Here is a 15,452-nt window from a genome sequence, read left to right on the forward strand (position 1 = left end):
CAATTGGAGACTGCTTCGAATGACTGGAAGTGCAGGAATATTGAAACATCCTGAAAGGCTCTTTCATGGAAAGAGATCCAGGATCTCTCTCACTGTGTGCTGAAATTACGGTTTAGTGCTGAAAATTAAAGTATATTCTAGATATGAATAACCTGCAAAACAAATTTTTGACCTTGGATGTGGATACAGTTAGTTGACCTGGAGCCATACAAGGATAACATAGTTTTTATTTATGGACAATGTAGTTGGCGTTATTGTAAGCATGAAGAAAACTCTATGATTAGTAATGTGATTACTGCCAGTGTGCTAAATGTAAGTGAAATGGGAATCAAAGCTGTGTGGATGTGAGTAGAGGGTAGGCATGATTTTGCTATTGAAATTTACAGTTCCTGTTCTTGGATACAGATACATAATCAGTCAACACATGATGCAGCTGACTGCAATCCCCAATAGTCTTATCATGTAAACATTCACATCAATGATGATATACTTCTGTGGATATTTGTAACTGTTTAAAGTCACAAAGAAAATAAAAAAAAGTAGTTAGTAGCAAACATCTATTAGGAAATGGGTCAGTTTCCATTGTAATAATTACGTTCTTTAGAAGACTGCCACCTTCTCATTAATGTCGTTGGACATTCAATATGAGGAAACACGTTGTTCTGAAACATACCAAAATATCCATAAAAACAATGAGAACAAGCTATTTGTTTTATAAACATGAGTAATATGAAGAATTGACTGAATTATGAACCAATTATATGCTTTACCACAGCGTTATAACATGGTTATGAAAGGTGACTTGGTTTATGGAACTTTGTTTACCAAATGTTAATAATAATTCATCTTTATATTGATGTGAATTGTAATCTTATCTTCTTAGCTTTCCACTGCCACTTCTGGCAGTACTGGATATTTCCCATTATTGATGAAACATAGTTGAAGTTAAGTAGGAAACTGTCCAATAGAAGCAAGGCTCTGCTCAGACTTCATGATAAAGTTATTAATTCACCCATTTTATTTTTAATTAGCTGAGAAGCCAGCATTGCCTGAGTATGTATTTATTCCCCATCTCCTCCTCCCCTCTCTCTGCCCACCTCTTCCTCCCTCCTCCCCCCTCTCTGATTCCCCCCCCCCCCCCTTCTGCCGATCTCCTATTTCCTCTCTCTGTCCATTTCCTTCTCCTTCTATTTTCCACTCCCCTCATTCTTTCCTTTCCACCTCCCCCTCTTTCTTTCCTTTCCACACCCCCCTCTTTCTTTCTGCCTCCTCGTTTCCCCTAACTGTGTCCATCTACTCCCAGTCTTCTTGTTGTGCCTTTTTGTGACTCAGATCTCCACTGTATGGTGAGTAGCAACTATGCTTTTCATGATATTGTTAAATTCCATTCTGTATTTTCCAATTTTCCATTATTTGATTTGTACCAAATTTGGTTGATATTGTTTCAGGAGTTTAGGGTGAGCTTTTTACCTATGGCTTTGCATGTATACACAGATTTCAAATCTATTTAAGTATTTGTACATGGCTCAGTGTTTACAATGTTCTATCACCTGAATTGTGTGTCATGCAGTAATACAATATTGCAGATATATCCAGTGGTATATGTGGCCACTGTCTGCAAAATGTGTTGTGAATGTAATTAGTAACAAAAAAGAAATAAATTTAAATATCTTGCATGATGTGGCAGTTTTATTGCACGAACAGCAAAAATGTCATAAGCAATAAACTTTTTTCTCCCTTTCGTTATATTGTGGGTGTTGTCAGCGAGAAAAAACTTTCATAAAAGTTTGAAATTATGTGTAAAGTTTATTGCAAGTCACTAAGTGCTCTCACTACCACACAATAAACTCAGCTTTGGTGCAGCCAGTGGTGGGTTAAACCTAAACTGTTTTAGCTTCCCTGTTAAAATCAGATCAGGTACTCTCATTCTCAAATGCTGGATGAATGAAGCACGGGCATTCACACATTGTGGGCTACACTGCATTTTCACCCCCTATCCCTTTGATAGATAGATGGTTTCTTACCCTCACAGTGATTCTTTCCAGACAGGAACTGAAATGTGTAAGACGTTTGTCTGAAATGAGTCCAGTGGTTTTGGTAGGAGATGTGGACCATAGATATATACATACATGTTTATAATGTGTGTGGGTTAGTGTCTGTCTGCAGTTTTGATATTTAATTTTTAAAGTTGCAAGTGAATCTTCCTGTGGAAACTAATAATTGTGTTCCTTTTCAAGGCTGTACGTGAACTACAGATTTATGAGAGGTATTGAGCAACAGTTCCTAGCTCTACAGAAAGGTTTCACTGAATTAATACCCAACAATCTTCTTAGAGCATTTGATGAACGTGAACTTGAATTGATAATTGGTGGCCTCGGTTCTATAGACATTACGGATTGGCGAAATCACACAAGGTTAAAGGTAATGTTCCTCTAATTTTCGATGTCTTAAAAGTGTCTTAATAATGTGTTTCAGTTGAGAATGAATGGCAGGTTAAAATTCATGCATCAAATTCCATTTAAATAATGATTTTCTTCCTGTAAAGAATATTTGTTTGGGTCTTTTTGAGCTATCAGATCTTAATTTTGAAATACATCCATTCTCTGCACAATTTGTGATTGATTGGAATGGGGAAGGGGATATGATAGAGGTATATGATGTACACTTCACTATACACTGTATGGTGGCTTGTGAAGTGCAGATGTAGTTATTCTCAGTGTGAATAGTAGCATAAGGAGTTGTAGCATAATATAACATCCACTTCCTGTAACTGGGCTAAGCCAAAGTGGTGTTTTACTTCAACAAATGATCTGTCAACCTGATGATATGAGATGTGAAACATATACACGCTTGCACAGGCGTGCCGCCCCCCCCCCCCCCCCCCCCCACACACACACACTTATATTTAGGATTTATCCAGCAGTTTCATATGTACATTGTTAGATTTTCATAGGTAAAGAAAATCTATGAAAGATATTTGTCCTATTTAACCATGCTCGATCATTATCACATTGCTTTTACCCACAGATAATGTGCTTTACACTGTTTGTAAACCATTGTTTTGTAACAGCACAAGGTTCTCAAAGTTATTGAGATAGAAAAGGTTTAAGTCTCTCTTTACTATAAGGAGTTACAGGCTGACATTTTAACAAACACTAATCTGCACAGTTCCAAGTCTCAGATTTGTGGTAAGTCGTACAATTATGGAAACATAAATTCTGAAAATGGGCATTGTTCAGGTAAGTCTATTAATCTTGTTCTACTTTGAAGAACACTTCATTAGTGTGACTAACAGTCACTTTATAGCTTGCTATGTCTGTGATAGTTGCACTTAAATCTTATCCTCCAGACAGATACTGTGTATATTCATTGTTGTCTTTCTGACGTGAGTGTCCCCTTCTTTATCGTTCCGTGCAAAAATGGGTCAGTTCATTCTTTCTGTGGATACACCTGACTAGCGAATATACCATCCCTTCCCTGGATTTTCCCACCCTTCCTCTCTCCCATACCTACATAAACTCAGGATCTACCCTACCTTAAAAATTTTAAACTTAATGCATGGACTCTGACCCTTAACTTTATATATCTGCCAGTGATGAAGTTTCTCCACAGCATATCAACTTTACCCAGTTATTTCAAACACAGTTCCTAGTTCCTCTTTTTTACCTACGGTTCTTACACTATATTCTTTTTAACTATGTAATAAAGAGCCTTCTCGTGTATTATTCTTTCTACATTTGTTTTCCTTTTTATTATGCGTAACATTCATGCATATGTTGTCAAAAGTTATTCGCCAGTGATCTATTTATTGCTCCTGAATTATAATGTTTGTTTATTATCAAAGCAATTGCATTCCACCCACCTCAAAAACCGCAAGAAATTGCTAGTTGTAAAGAGTGAATGTACCTAATTCTTCATTTGTTAAGATGAATACTTGCTGCATATGTTATAAAGTAGCTCCCCACATTCTATTGAGCACACTTCTATGTTTGTTGTTAATATTTATTTCATCTTTTTTAATAATTATAAGTTATGAAACCTTTACTTAATAGCTCTATAATCCCTCCAGTTTACGTTTAAAGATGTAATATATTAATAACTATTGCATTTTTCTTACACTTGTACAAATTCTTTATGCACTAGTGCACCCCTATCAGAGATAATCCAAGTTTTTTAGATTAATTACACTCTTCATCTGTTAAGCAAGTAATTGATGTTCTCTTACCAGCGATAATGTTAATTTCAACCTCTGTGGCAGCAGCTGTAGTTTGTGTCTGTATATTTGTGGATGGATATGTGTGTGTGTGCGAGTGTATACCCGTCCTTTTTTCCCCCTAAGGTAAGTCTTTCCGCTCCCGGGATTGGAATGACTCTTTACCCTCTCCCTTAAAACCCACATCCTTTCGTCTTTCCCTCTCCTTCCCTCTTTCCTGACGAAGCAACCGTTGGTTGCGAAAGCTAGAATTCTGTGTGTATGTTTGTGTTTGTTTGTGTGTGTGTCGACCTGCCAGCACTTTCATTTGGTAAGTCACATCATCTTTGTTTTTGGATATATTTTTCCTACGTGGAATGTTTCCCTCTATTATAATCATATGTATGTTAATTCCATCATTTAAACAAATAATTCAGCCTAACTCTTCTAGTAAAAGAAACTGTTAAAAAGAACCAATGTTTCGATGTATTCAGTTAATTTAACGAGTTAAGTTGAATTGGAATTTCTGTAAATTAAACTTCCAACAATGTGTAGTTTCAGCACCTGTGATTGTGATGATATCTAAGGGTCCGATTTTTGGTCCCAAGACAGTTAGTCTACAGCCAAGTTTCAGACGACAAACCTGTGTTGGTTAGAACAACAGCAATGCTTCAACTTAACTGTGAAATAAGTGTTACAAAATTAGGCCGTGTGTTAAAAAAATGACTGTATGTTCCATACGTACCTAATTATTCCGAAAGAACTGTGAATTATGTGGTTATATTTTTTACTGCTCATAGAAGTTCAATAGTAAACTATTGTAGCAGTATGTGGAGGTTTGCGTGCAAACTAATAATGAGGCTTATCGAAAGCTAAACAATAGTGCACTGGCCGTATAACTGTATATTATTGGGGGATTGTGAACAGCGAAATGAAAGTGCTGTGAAATGCAACTGTGCACTTGTCGGCTACATTATTTACACTAGTCAGTGTCAGAATTACAAACCCCATTTTTCAGCCAGCGTAGCAACCCAGTACGTCAACACCGAGAGCAAACAAGTGAAGAATTAAAGCGGGTCAGCCATCAGTGTCAAATACCAATTGTCTTACATGTAGCCTTAAAAATCCTTTAGTAGTTTCAAAAATACTTTCACCCACTATTTTACCACCTTAATGGTTGAATTTCCAAAAATGCTGAAACGTATTTTTTTTATTTTCTAACCGAGGAGCCTGATACCAGTTTTTGTAGTTCTAGCTTAAAAATTCCCTCATTAGTGACATACTTTCAAAAAGCCTTCCATCCCCTATTTCACCCCCCTTAGGAGTGGAATTTTGGCAATACTTTCTTAAACATACCTACAGTATAAGCTCAACAGCCTCTCCAATCTTCAAGTTTCTATCCTTAGCGGTTTGGCCTGGGTTATGATGAGTCAGTGAATCAATCTGACTCTGTTTTACCCCCTTAGAGGTTAAATTTTCAAAAACATTGACAACACGTATGTTTTATTTCTTACAGAGAAGACAAATTTAAATGTTCATAGATTTAGCTTTAAAAATGCTTTCATGATAAAATATTTTCATAAAAGATCTCATCTTCAAGTTCACCTCCATAGAGGTTCATTTCCAAAGGCATTGAAATACACATTTTTTATTTTTAACCAAGAAGTCAAATACCAATGTTCATAGATGTAGCTGTAAAAATACTCAAGTAGTTCTTTAATAATTGTATATTAAAAAAAAAGCTTTCACCCATTATTTCACCCCCATAAGGTTAAATTTCAAGACCCTTAGGGATGGAATTTCGAAAAATCCCTTCTTAAACAATGTCTACAGTATAAGATGCTCACCTTTTTCAAATTTCTATCCTTAGCAGTTTGGGTTAGGTGATGAACTGTAAATCAGTCAGAACATTGCTTTTTATACATAGAGATTACAATGTTGGGTGAAAGGAATTCTTATTAATTTGTAGATCGGAACATCATGCCTGAATAGAATCTTAGAAAAGAATGACTTTTACATTATATTTCTTCAACTGTTTATCAGGTGTTGACATTACTGCCTGCCCCTCTTCTCCTTGATTTTCAAGACACTGCCAAGTTGCAACACCAAAGCATAAGTGACCTTTTTGCAGCAGGTGGATAGACTGCCACACCTTGGCGATGTTCTGTGCTCTCATGTATTTCTCCAAACCTGCACATTTATCAATCCAGTGCATGCACAATTGGAAATTATCTACATACTAACTACGTAAATAACATTTTTACTTAAACATCTTTCAATGGCTTGGGAGGAAGAAGTGAAATGTTTATTCTAGATGAACAACATGTTGGGCTGGCTTAGGTGATACCAGATATGGATTAGGAAATGTTGCATCACTCTTTACGGCACAAGCAACTTGAACACATCACAGTGAAATGAAAAAATAATTTAAGAACTACTAAAAAAGTGCTGCTGTTTAATGTTGGCAGTGGCCACAAAGTGCTAGCAGTCCAAAGTATTCAGTTTTCTACCAACTTGTAGACAAGATGGTCACCAAGTGAGAGCACGGGTATTTTCTTCGTCCGCTAAAAGAACTTATTTAAGAGGAAATAGAGCTTATTTTTGAAAAATTTCATGTTGTCTGGAGTTCCGATAATTGCAACATAAACCAAAATTTTGCGTGACATAACACAAAAAATTCTATTCAAGTTTTCTTGATAGTGCCAAATACATTTAACAAAAACAGCTACTAGTTTCGTCAGTTCTATTGTTGCAATGAAAGTGTAACTAAACGTTTCTAAATCGTATTTAATTAACACATTTGGTATTGTTTACTAGTTAGATAGATGCGATGTCTGCCTACATTTTCAGAGTTATAAACATTTAAAAACCTGACCAAACACGCTTGATAACGTAAATTCTCTAAAAGCAAAGTAATTACTAATTCATTCTTCTGTCATTGTATCTCTAAATCAGTACAAAAACAACAACAACCACCACACATAAGACCTTTGTGTCGTTTTTTTGTTTATATACAGCCAGTCTCACATCCTTGACAAATTTAAAACATTCTTTAAACTTAATTATTCTTTCAAAACTGACCATGAGTGAGAAATGTGAGAGCTGTTATAGGATAGTGAGTATAGGGATTTGTTGCCAATCTTGTAGGAAATATTTTCACTGGGGGGGGGGGGGGGGTGATGGGGGTGATGCAGTGGGGAGAATGTTGGAAGAACAGAAGAGGCTCTCTCCTGGAACTGCAAAGTATGTACTAGGAACATTTTGATTGGGGAACAGAAAAGGAAAATCTGTGCCCTTCAGGCACAGTTGGAGGAAGCAAGGAAGGAACTGATAAGGATCAAGGGAGATGGGTGGGGGGGGGGGGGGTTTGGTTGGTAACTGGCACCTGGTAAGAGGATAGAAAGAAAGAGAATGTGATCTGACAGTTTTATCAACAACACCAAAAACAGGTTTCTACCATTGCCAGAGCTAAGTGGAGAAGAGTCTCAGGTAGAATGAGGAGCAAGAAATGTGCTGCACACTTCAACCGAGACCAAGAATTCTAGGAATATACAAAATGTTAGAAAGAAGAAAGTGCTGCTGCTAGGTAGTAGCCATGGGTGAGATGTAGGCCCACAGTCACAGGAAGGTTTAGGGGCAGCGTACCGGGACACCAGTATCTACAAGCCAAAAGCAGGGCTGAGTCATGTGATAGAGGACGTAGGATCTTTATGTAAGAACTTTACGAAAGAGGACCATGTAGTGATAGTGGGTGGGGCGGGAAACAGTTTGGACAGGGATGGGGCATATGACATAGGTGGTGACCTCGACAAGATAACTTTCCTGACTCATGGCGCCAACGTACACTTTGTTGAGCTGTTCCAGCATTATGATCGACCGCACGTTGATGGAGCTGTGAGGCGAATCAGTGTGGGGTTAGGGATGGCTTTGAGGGCAGCCAGCTATGCTCATCTTTCTCTCGTGCCCATTGGGACTAACAACAGATGGGATTTCACTAGGCATGGCCTAAATAGGACTGGGAAGGAGAGATTGAACAGCTGATTTATGAAAGTATAGGGGGTGGATCTCGGGCCACACATGGTCAAATACCTGTTGGCATGGATAGGAGAAGTAGATCTTTTTTAGGATAAATCCAGACAACAGGTTCCGCTGCCTAAAGAATATCTCCAGCAGTTCAACAACACTGAAACAACCACTCACAGGACAGATTTTAACACTTAAAATATCACACATACCAGATGTCACAAAGAAAAACAAACCATTGGAAAGAGTAACATGGGGCATTTCACAGACTTAACAATCATCCATCAAAACATGCAATCAATAAAAAATAAAATACAACTATTGGGAGTTGTGTTCCAATCTTTGAACTGCACAGTAGCTTGTGTTACTGAGCACTGGCGTAGAGACACAGAAAACCAACATGTAGTATTATCATTGTATAAAATGGCAAATTCTTACTGCAGAACTGCTTCAAGAGGGGGGGGGGGGGGTAATGCATTTATATCAGGAAAGGAACACAGTTCAAATCAAGACACGTCCTCAGTACAGTAAGTGAAGACAAACACTTTGAAATATCATGTATTGAATTAACAGGGCTTGATATCACCAAGAAATTAATCATTTTGTGTGTGTACAGATCTCCCAGTGGTAGTGTAGACACTTTTTTTAATAAATTAACAACAAAGGTTACTACAGTGACTTCATAAGTAACTGACCATGTGGCCACAAATATGGACAGGGAAAAATGTGATGTAGATGTAAAAGATCTTGGACTAACAGACCATCTCTGTCAAATAACAACAGTAAAATTACATAAACTACAAGCCTACAAATGACATCTATCAGAAATCAAAATAAAAGATTTTTCAAAAGAACTATCAAAACAAAGATGGGATGAAGTGTATAAGAAAACCAATGTGAATAAGACATTCTCTAAATTCTCCACATTATTTAAATTGAACTTTGAAAAGGCATTTCCAAAAGTATGCATTTTCCAAAGGATTAGAAAAGGGCACAGGTCATCCCCGTTTTCAAGAAGGGATGTGGGAACAGATGTGCAGAACTATAGACCTATATCTCTAATGTCGATCAGTTCTAGAATTTTGGAACACGTATTATGTTTGAGTATAATGACTTTTCTAGAGACTAGAAATCTGCTCTGTAGGAATCAGCATGGGTTTCGAAAAAGATCACACAAAAAGATGGATAACAGCAGTTATTAAGAAGTCCTCCCAAACACTTGAGTACCTCAATTCCATGAAAAAGTCACAATGATCCTGAATTCTTAAATTTCTATCATAGATACAAAAGATCTATAGGAAGGTGCTGATTGCTGCAAAAAAGTCATTTAACGACAAAATAATATATAATGCAGAGAATAAAAGCAGTCTGGAATGTTATAAAAAAGGAAATTGGGAGAGGCCATCAAACATAGAATAATATACTGCTATGGGAGGGGGACAAGGTAATAAATGATGTACAACACTTAGCAAACTATGTAAATGAACATTTTTCAAGTATTGCAAGAGAAGTTACAGCAGAAATTCCCCAAAACAAATATAGCACCTGTAAATAATGTTGCACTAAATACAGTGATGTTGCTTCCAACCACAGAGAATGAAATCAATAAAACTGTTCAAAAACTAAAGCTTAGATGAAGTACCAATGCATGTACTAAAACAATGCATAGAGATTATACAAGGCCCCTTAACAAATATAATAATGAATCCTTCACATCAGGGCATTTCCAGAGCAGTTAAAACAGGCAAGAGTTGTACCTTTGCTTAAGAAAGGTAATGCAGAAGACATAGAAAATTGCCTGCCCATTTCCCTGCTGTCACCATTATCAAAAATAATGGAAGAAATTATCAAACAATGGAAAATCCAGGATGGGATGTAACAGTACAAGAGAAGGAAGAAAACCACTTCACTGTCTGCCACTCCCACCATACTATCCCTCCCCTCTCCCCGCCCCAGCCTCTTCCTTACCCCCACCCAGTCGCCACTCCCATCATGCACTGGTGCTGCTGCTCACATTGTGGTTTCAGTTCTCTGAGACTGCAGAGGTGTGTGCAAGTTGCGTTTGCATGAGTGTGTATGTGCATGTGTGTGCATGTGTGTCTACTCCTGATAAAGGCCTTAATGGCCGAAAGCTATAATTGTGTTAATCTTTTTGTTGTGCCTATCACAACTCAGCATCTCTGCTATATGGTGAGTAGCAACTTTCCTTCTCTGGTATTGATAGAAGCAATTATGAAACACATATTAATGAATTACCTGAATAAATTCAATCTTTTAATCGAATTAAAGTTTGGTTTTGAGGTGGCAAGAATACAATTCACAAAAGTTGTACTTGATGCTCTTGATAAAGATGTGTGTGTCATAGGCATATTTTTGGATCTTTCTAATGCCTTTGATACATAAGAGCACAACGTTCTATTAAATAAATTAGAAACATTAGGAATAAGAGGGGTAGCTAATGACTAGTTTTGATCATACCTAGCAGATAGGGTACAAAGAGTAGAGATAACACATTCTTCAAATAAATCGAAACATGTATTAAAACACTTATCAGGACCAAAATACATTAATATAGGGGTTCCGCAAGGTAGCATATTAGGACCAATACTATTCCTGATGTACATCAATGACTTTCCCAGTAGTGTTATTGTGCAAAAATTCTCTTCACTGGTGACATCAATATTATAGTCACTGAGAAAACGAGAGAACTCCTCAAGAAGAAAGCAAATGAAACTCTCAAGGAAGTTTACGATTAATAAGAAATAAAGTGACATTGAATATAAAGAAAACTAATGCCGTGAATTTCAGTTTCAAGAGGGCAAATGACAATGTTAAATTAAATATAGAGGCACCTCTATAGACTGTGTAACAAATGCAAAATTTATAGGAATGACTATTGATTCTCAGTTGAAGTGGTGTGGACACACAACAGTACTTCCAAACAGAATGTCATCAGCATGTTATGCCCTTAGAATCCTATCATCAGTGTGTAACATGCAGTGTCTTTTACTTACATACTGTTCATATGTACACTCAGTACTTAGCTATGGCATTCTTTTTTGGGGAAAATATGAACACCACTTTCAAACTCCAGAAAAGAGCCATTAATAACCAAAAATAGTAGTCGAGCTCATTGTAAAGATTTGTTCAAAACACTGGGGATGTTAACTGCACCATGTGAACACATTTACCAGTCAGTTGTACACATTAAAACTGACATTGGTAATTACTACACAAACAGCTCTGTCAATGACCATGGAACAAGAGCTAGACTCAACTTACATTTACCAATAAAAAATAAACATAAAACTCGAAACAGCATTTTCTACCAATGAATAAAACTGTACAATAAATTACCAAAACGGATTAAAGAAATTGCAAAAATACTTATTAAATAAGGCAGCTAAAAAGTAGCTGTTATGCAATACATTTTATACATTGAAGTATTACTTAGCTAAAACAGAGTAGGGGTTTGGTAAAAAAAAGTTATACAAATTCATAATAATAATAATAATAATAATGATTTTAAAACATCCAACATTCCACATAACATCTACACACTGTTTCTTTCCTTCTTTTTTCGTTTTCTATAAATACTTCCCCCCAAGCTATGCATAGCACAACACTAACATCTCTTCCTCTTTCTGAGCTCAACATCTCACTCATTATTGAGGGATGCTGACTCAGTTTCTCACTCATTATTGAGGGATGCTGACTCTGTTGTACAGGGTAGCAAATGGAAAGTTGTGGTACAGAAAATGGCACAGAGATCACCAGTGTGTGTGTGTGTGTGTGTGTGTGTGTGTGTGTGTGTGTGTGTGTGTGTGTGTGTGTACGAATTAGCTTATTTTAAATTGGTCTAAACTTGTAAATACTTTGACTACTACTACTACTACTACTACTACTACTAGAACAAGGGACCAGTGCATGCAAGAATAAATTTGCAGACTATAATGACATAGATTTGGATAGCTGGCAATCCAGCCACTTTGAGTATCTGTCAAGTACACTTCCAGCCATTTGTGTTACTTATAAGTACTCATCTTTACAAATATAAACTGCTTGTAAGTAGCTAATGCTTATGAGTGTATTGTGTCAAGACTTTTTACCCTTTGGTAATTATTAATAAGTGGAGGTTTTCACATGTAAACATTTTTGAAGAAACATATTTTTTCATATTTTTGCAGCATTGCACTCCCGAAACACCAGTTGTAAAGTGGTTTTGGCAGATCGTTGAAGAATACTCGGAGGAAATGAGGGCAAGACTTTTACAGTTTGTAACAGGAAGTTCTAGGGTTCCTTTACAAGGATTTAAAGCTTTGCAAGGTAAAAATAACTTGAAGCAGTAGCATTATAGTTTCCCATTGGTTCAAATAAATGTACCAGGTTAAACTGGAATTTGATCATCCCACATATCATATTGGGAAGCTTTTGTTTATAGACTAGTATTATGATCAGTTTATTTGGACTTGAGATGCTGCATTTACCAAAATTTCCAAAACGTAACAGGACACATTTTTGTGCCTAGTTTAATGATTGCCATCATCAGCTTCCCACTGAGAGTACATTTGCCATCCTTTTTTGTGCTTATTATATGAAATTTCTTTACTAACAATTGGATGTTTGCAATTATTGTGTATTTATCATGTACTTGCAAATCAACACTTGTGTGTCTTTACATGAAAACAAGATATTATTAACATTTTTGTAATGTTTCCCAAACTGAAACATATATGTTTTAGATGCACAAGAATCACATACATTGGCTGTGAGTGGGCATTGATTTAAATCAGTGGAGAAAGTTGAAAATTTGTGCTGAACCGGGATTTGAACCTGTGTCTCCTGCGTACTAGGCTGATGCTGTGACCACTTAGCCATCATCTCAACCGCATGGTCTACCCTAGAACACCTCTTGTCAAACCCACATTCTCAATTTGTCCACACACTACTAATGTAGTGCCCCTTGCCAGTTATTCTCATTACTTGGACATTTTGCCAATTCCTGTAAGAGTTCAAACCTGGCATTCGTCCACACTGAAGAGATCATTTGCTCTCCACATCTCTATTTTATGTATGTGTTTCACTTGTGTTTGAACTGTTTCTTTGCCTTGTTATTATATACACTGATACACCCTTCATGTACAGCCTTATTTTATTTCATACATACATCCAGTAAGATACATTGTATTAATTAATATACATTCAAATTTTTGAGATACATGAAAATTGAAAAATAGAACAAAGGTTCATCAAACAATGCATGGATACATTACTTGAGTCATGCAGAGAAAATTATATAACTAACAGTAGTATATATGGTCAGTATAAGTAAAATGTGTGTAAAGATGTAGTTTAAATAGATAAAATGGTGTCAAAGAAGAGCTATGTTATTCCATAGCCATCTTCTTGCAATTTTTGATGTACAAAAGTTGTTTTGTGAAATATTCTTGTTATAATAGTGTTTTCCAGAATTGCACTTACTCTTCGAAACCTAATTAAAATTAAAAATTTTAATTATATGAAACTGCTTGGCTTTGAAGTTATAAGGAAAGCATTATGCTAGTTATTCACAAGCTGTGTCTACATGAAAAAAAATTTTTTCTTCAGTAGAAAAGTACACTGGCTTATTACAGTTGTCATATAATACATTTGTACATACAGTACAATACTGAATACGAGCAGGGTGAGGAAGAGGTGGATGTCCATTGGAATCACCATTTTTTACAGGGTCAATGATTGCTACAGGCAGTGTGCATAGTACAACGCCGTGAACAGTAATGACCCATTGTGTAAAGCATTTGACCTTAGATTAACACAGAAAGTTACCTCAGATTAAGCAGAACTCAGAAATATGCAGTGTATGAAGTTAATCCCTGATTATATCTCTGTATAGTAGTACAGTGGAACCACGCATAGTTCGTTCCACACTCTTACTCCTAATGCGAAACACTCCTTAAGTGAAACAATTTATCCTATATAAATTAATATGAATGACAATAATGTGTTCCATGCAAAAAAGTACTAAAGTTTTGCCTTGTTCGTGCCATTCATTCAAAGAAAATTATACATACAGTATTGTGTACCTTATTATTCATGATACATAACTAATTCTTTTTCATTAGGAAGGTAGGGGGTGGGAGTTAGTTTCCAACTCTTCATTTATAAATAAGGGAGCTTCTACCTTGTCTTTCGCAATACCCAGGTTCTGATCTATGGTCTCATCTCCATTGATGTCTATCGTTCATTGTCTGTTGGCATTATGATTTTATTTCTTACATTTCTTTCATTAGTGTTGTCAGGTGTTTTCTCTGGAGTTGATATGATCGTCTCAGACGAGGTGATGCTTGTATCAAAGTGTCGGTTAATGTAGGAGTAATTCCTGACTTTCTTGTTTTGATTTTCTTGTTAAAAGGCAAACAGTGAGACTTTCCAGATAGACATTCTTCACAAAAGAATGGTGTCACATCAGGCACACTTAGTTCTGTTTTGATGAAATTGACAATCAATTTGACATTTTTATGACCCAGGTTTTGTTATACATTGTTGACAAATTCACATCACATTGGATGTTTGATACAAATAATGTTCTGCAAATCTTATTTCCTTGTTGTATTGCTTGGGCAAGGACCCATCCATTGCGAGAAATGTGTACAAACTCATATACAACGCTCACCTCAAAACCTTTCATTGTACAAACACCGACTAGACAACAAATTTTTCCTTATTTTTGGGCCATACAGCATATCATGAATTCATCCGCACTAATGCCCATTTACAAATTTCTTTATTTTATTTGATCCGATTCCCTTCACTTCGCCTTTAGGAATATCTCCAAGTGAAACTGCAATATTGTAACATTCATGAATTTCACTAGACCATTTACCCTGAAATATAATGTGCCGTGATGTCCTGCTGTCAGTAATCCAACCATTGTTTATATTAGTATTCAGCATACTCTTGCAAATCACTTTATTATGCAGGACTTTCTCATATGACCCCCATTGGTAACGATGAATACGTTTACTACATTACCTCCATTTTGCTCACTATTTTCTTCTTCTTAGAATGACAGTTTCTCGGTGGATGAACTTCCGTCCTCCAGGCCCAGCAGCTAAATTTTATTCTTGAATTTAACAACATTATGAAAAGGAAAATTGCTACTCACCATCTAGCGGAGATGCTGAGTCGAGGTAGGCACAACAAAGACTCTGTCACAAGTAAATATTTATTTGTGACA

At 36.4% G+C, this 15,452-nt stretch overlaps 1 protein-coding gene across 1 annotated transcript in view; it reads left to right on the forward strand.

Annotated features, from left to right (window-relative positions):
- LOC126235699 (E3 ubiquitin-protein ligase SMURF1) overlaps positions 1-15,452 on the forward strand; it is a 177,320-nt gene that overhangs the window by 153,079 nt on the left and 8,789 nt on the right. The window contains exons 13-14 of the mRNA XM_049944453.1: positions 2,238-2,421; positions 12,403-12,541. Of these exons, the coding sequence (XP_049800410.1) occupies positions 2,238-2,421; positions 12,403-12,541 (323 nt within the window). The remainder of the gene's footprint in view (positions 1-2,237; positions 2,422-12,402; positions 12,542-15,452) is intronic.

This window comes from Schistocerca nitens, chromosome 2 (genome assembly GCF_023898315.1).
Source record: "Schistocerca nitens isolate TAMUIC-IGC-003100 chromosome 2, iqSchNite1.1, whole genome shotgun sequence".
NCBI classification, from domain to species: Eukaryota; Metazoa; Arthropoda; class Insecta; order Orthoptera; family Acrididae; genus Schistocerca; species Schistocerca nitens.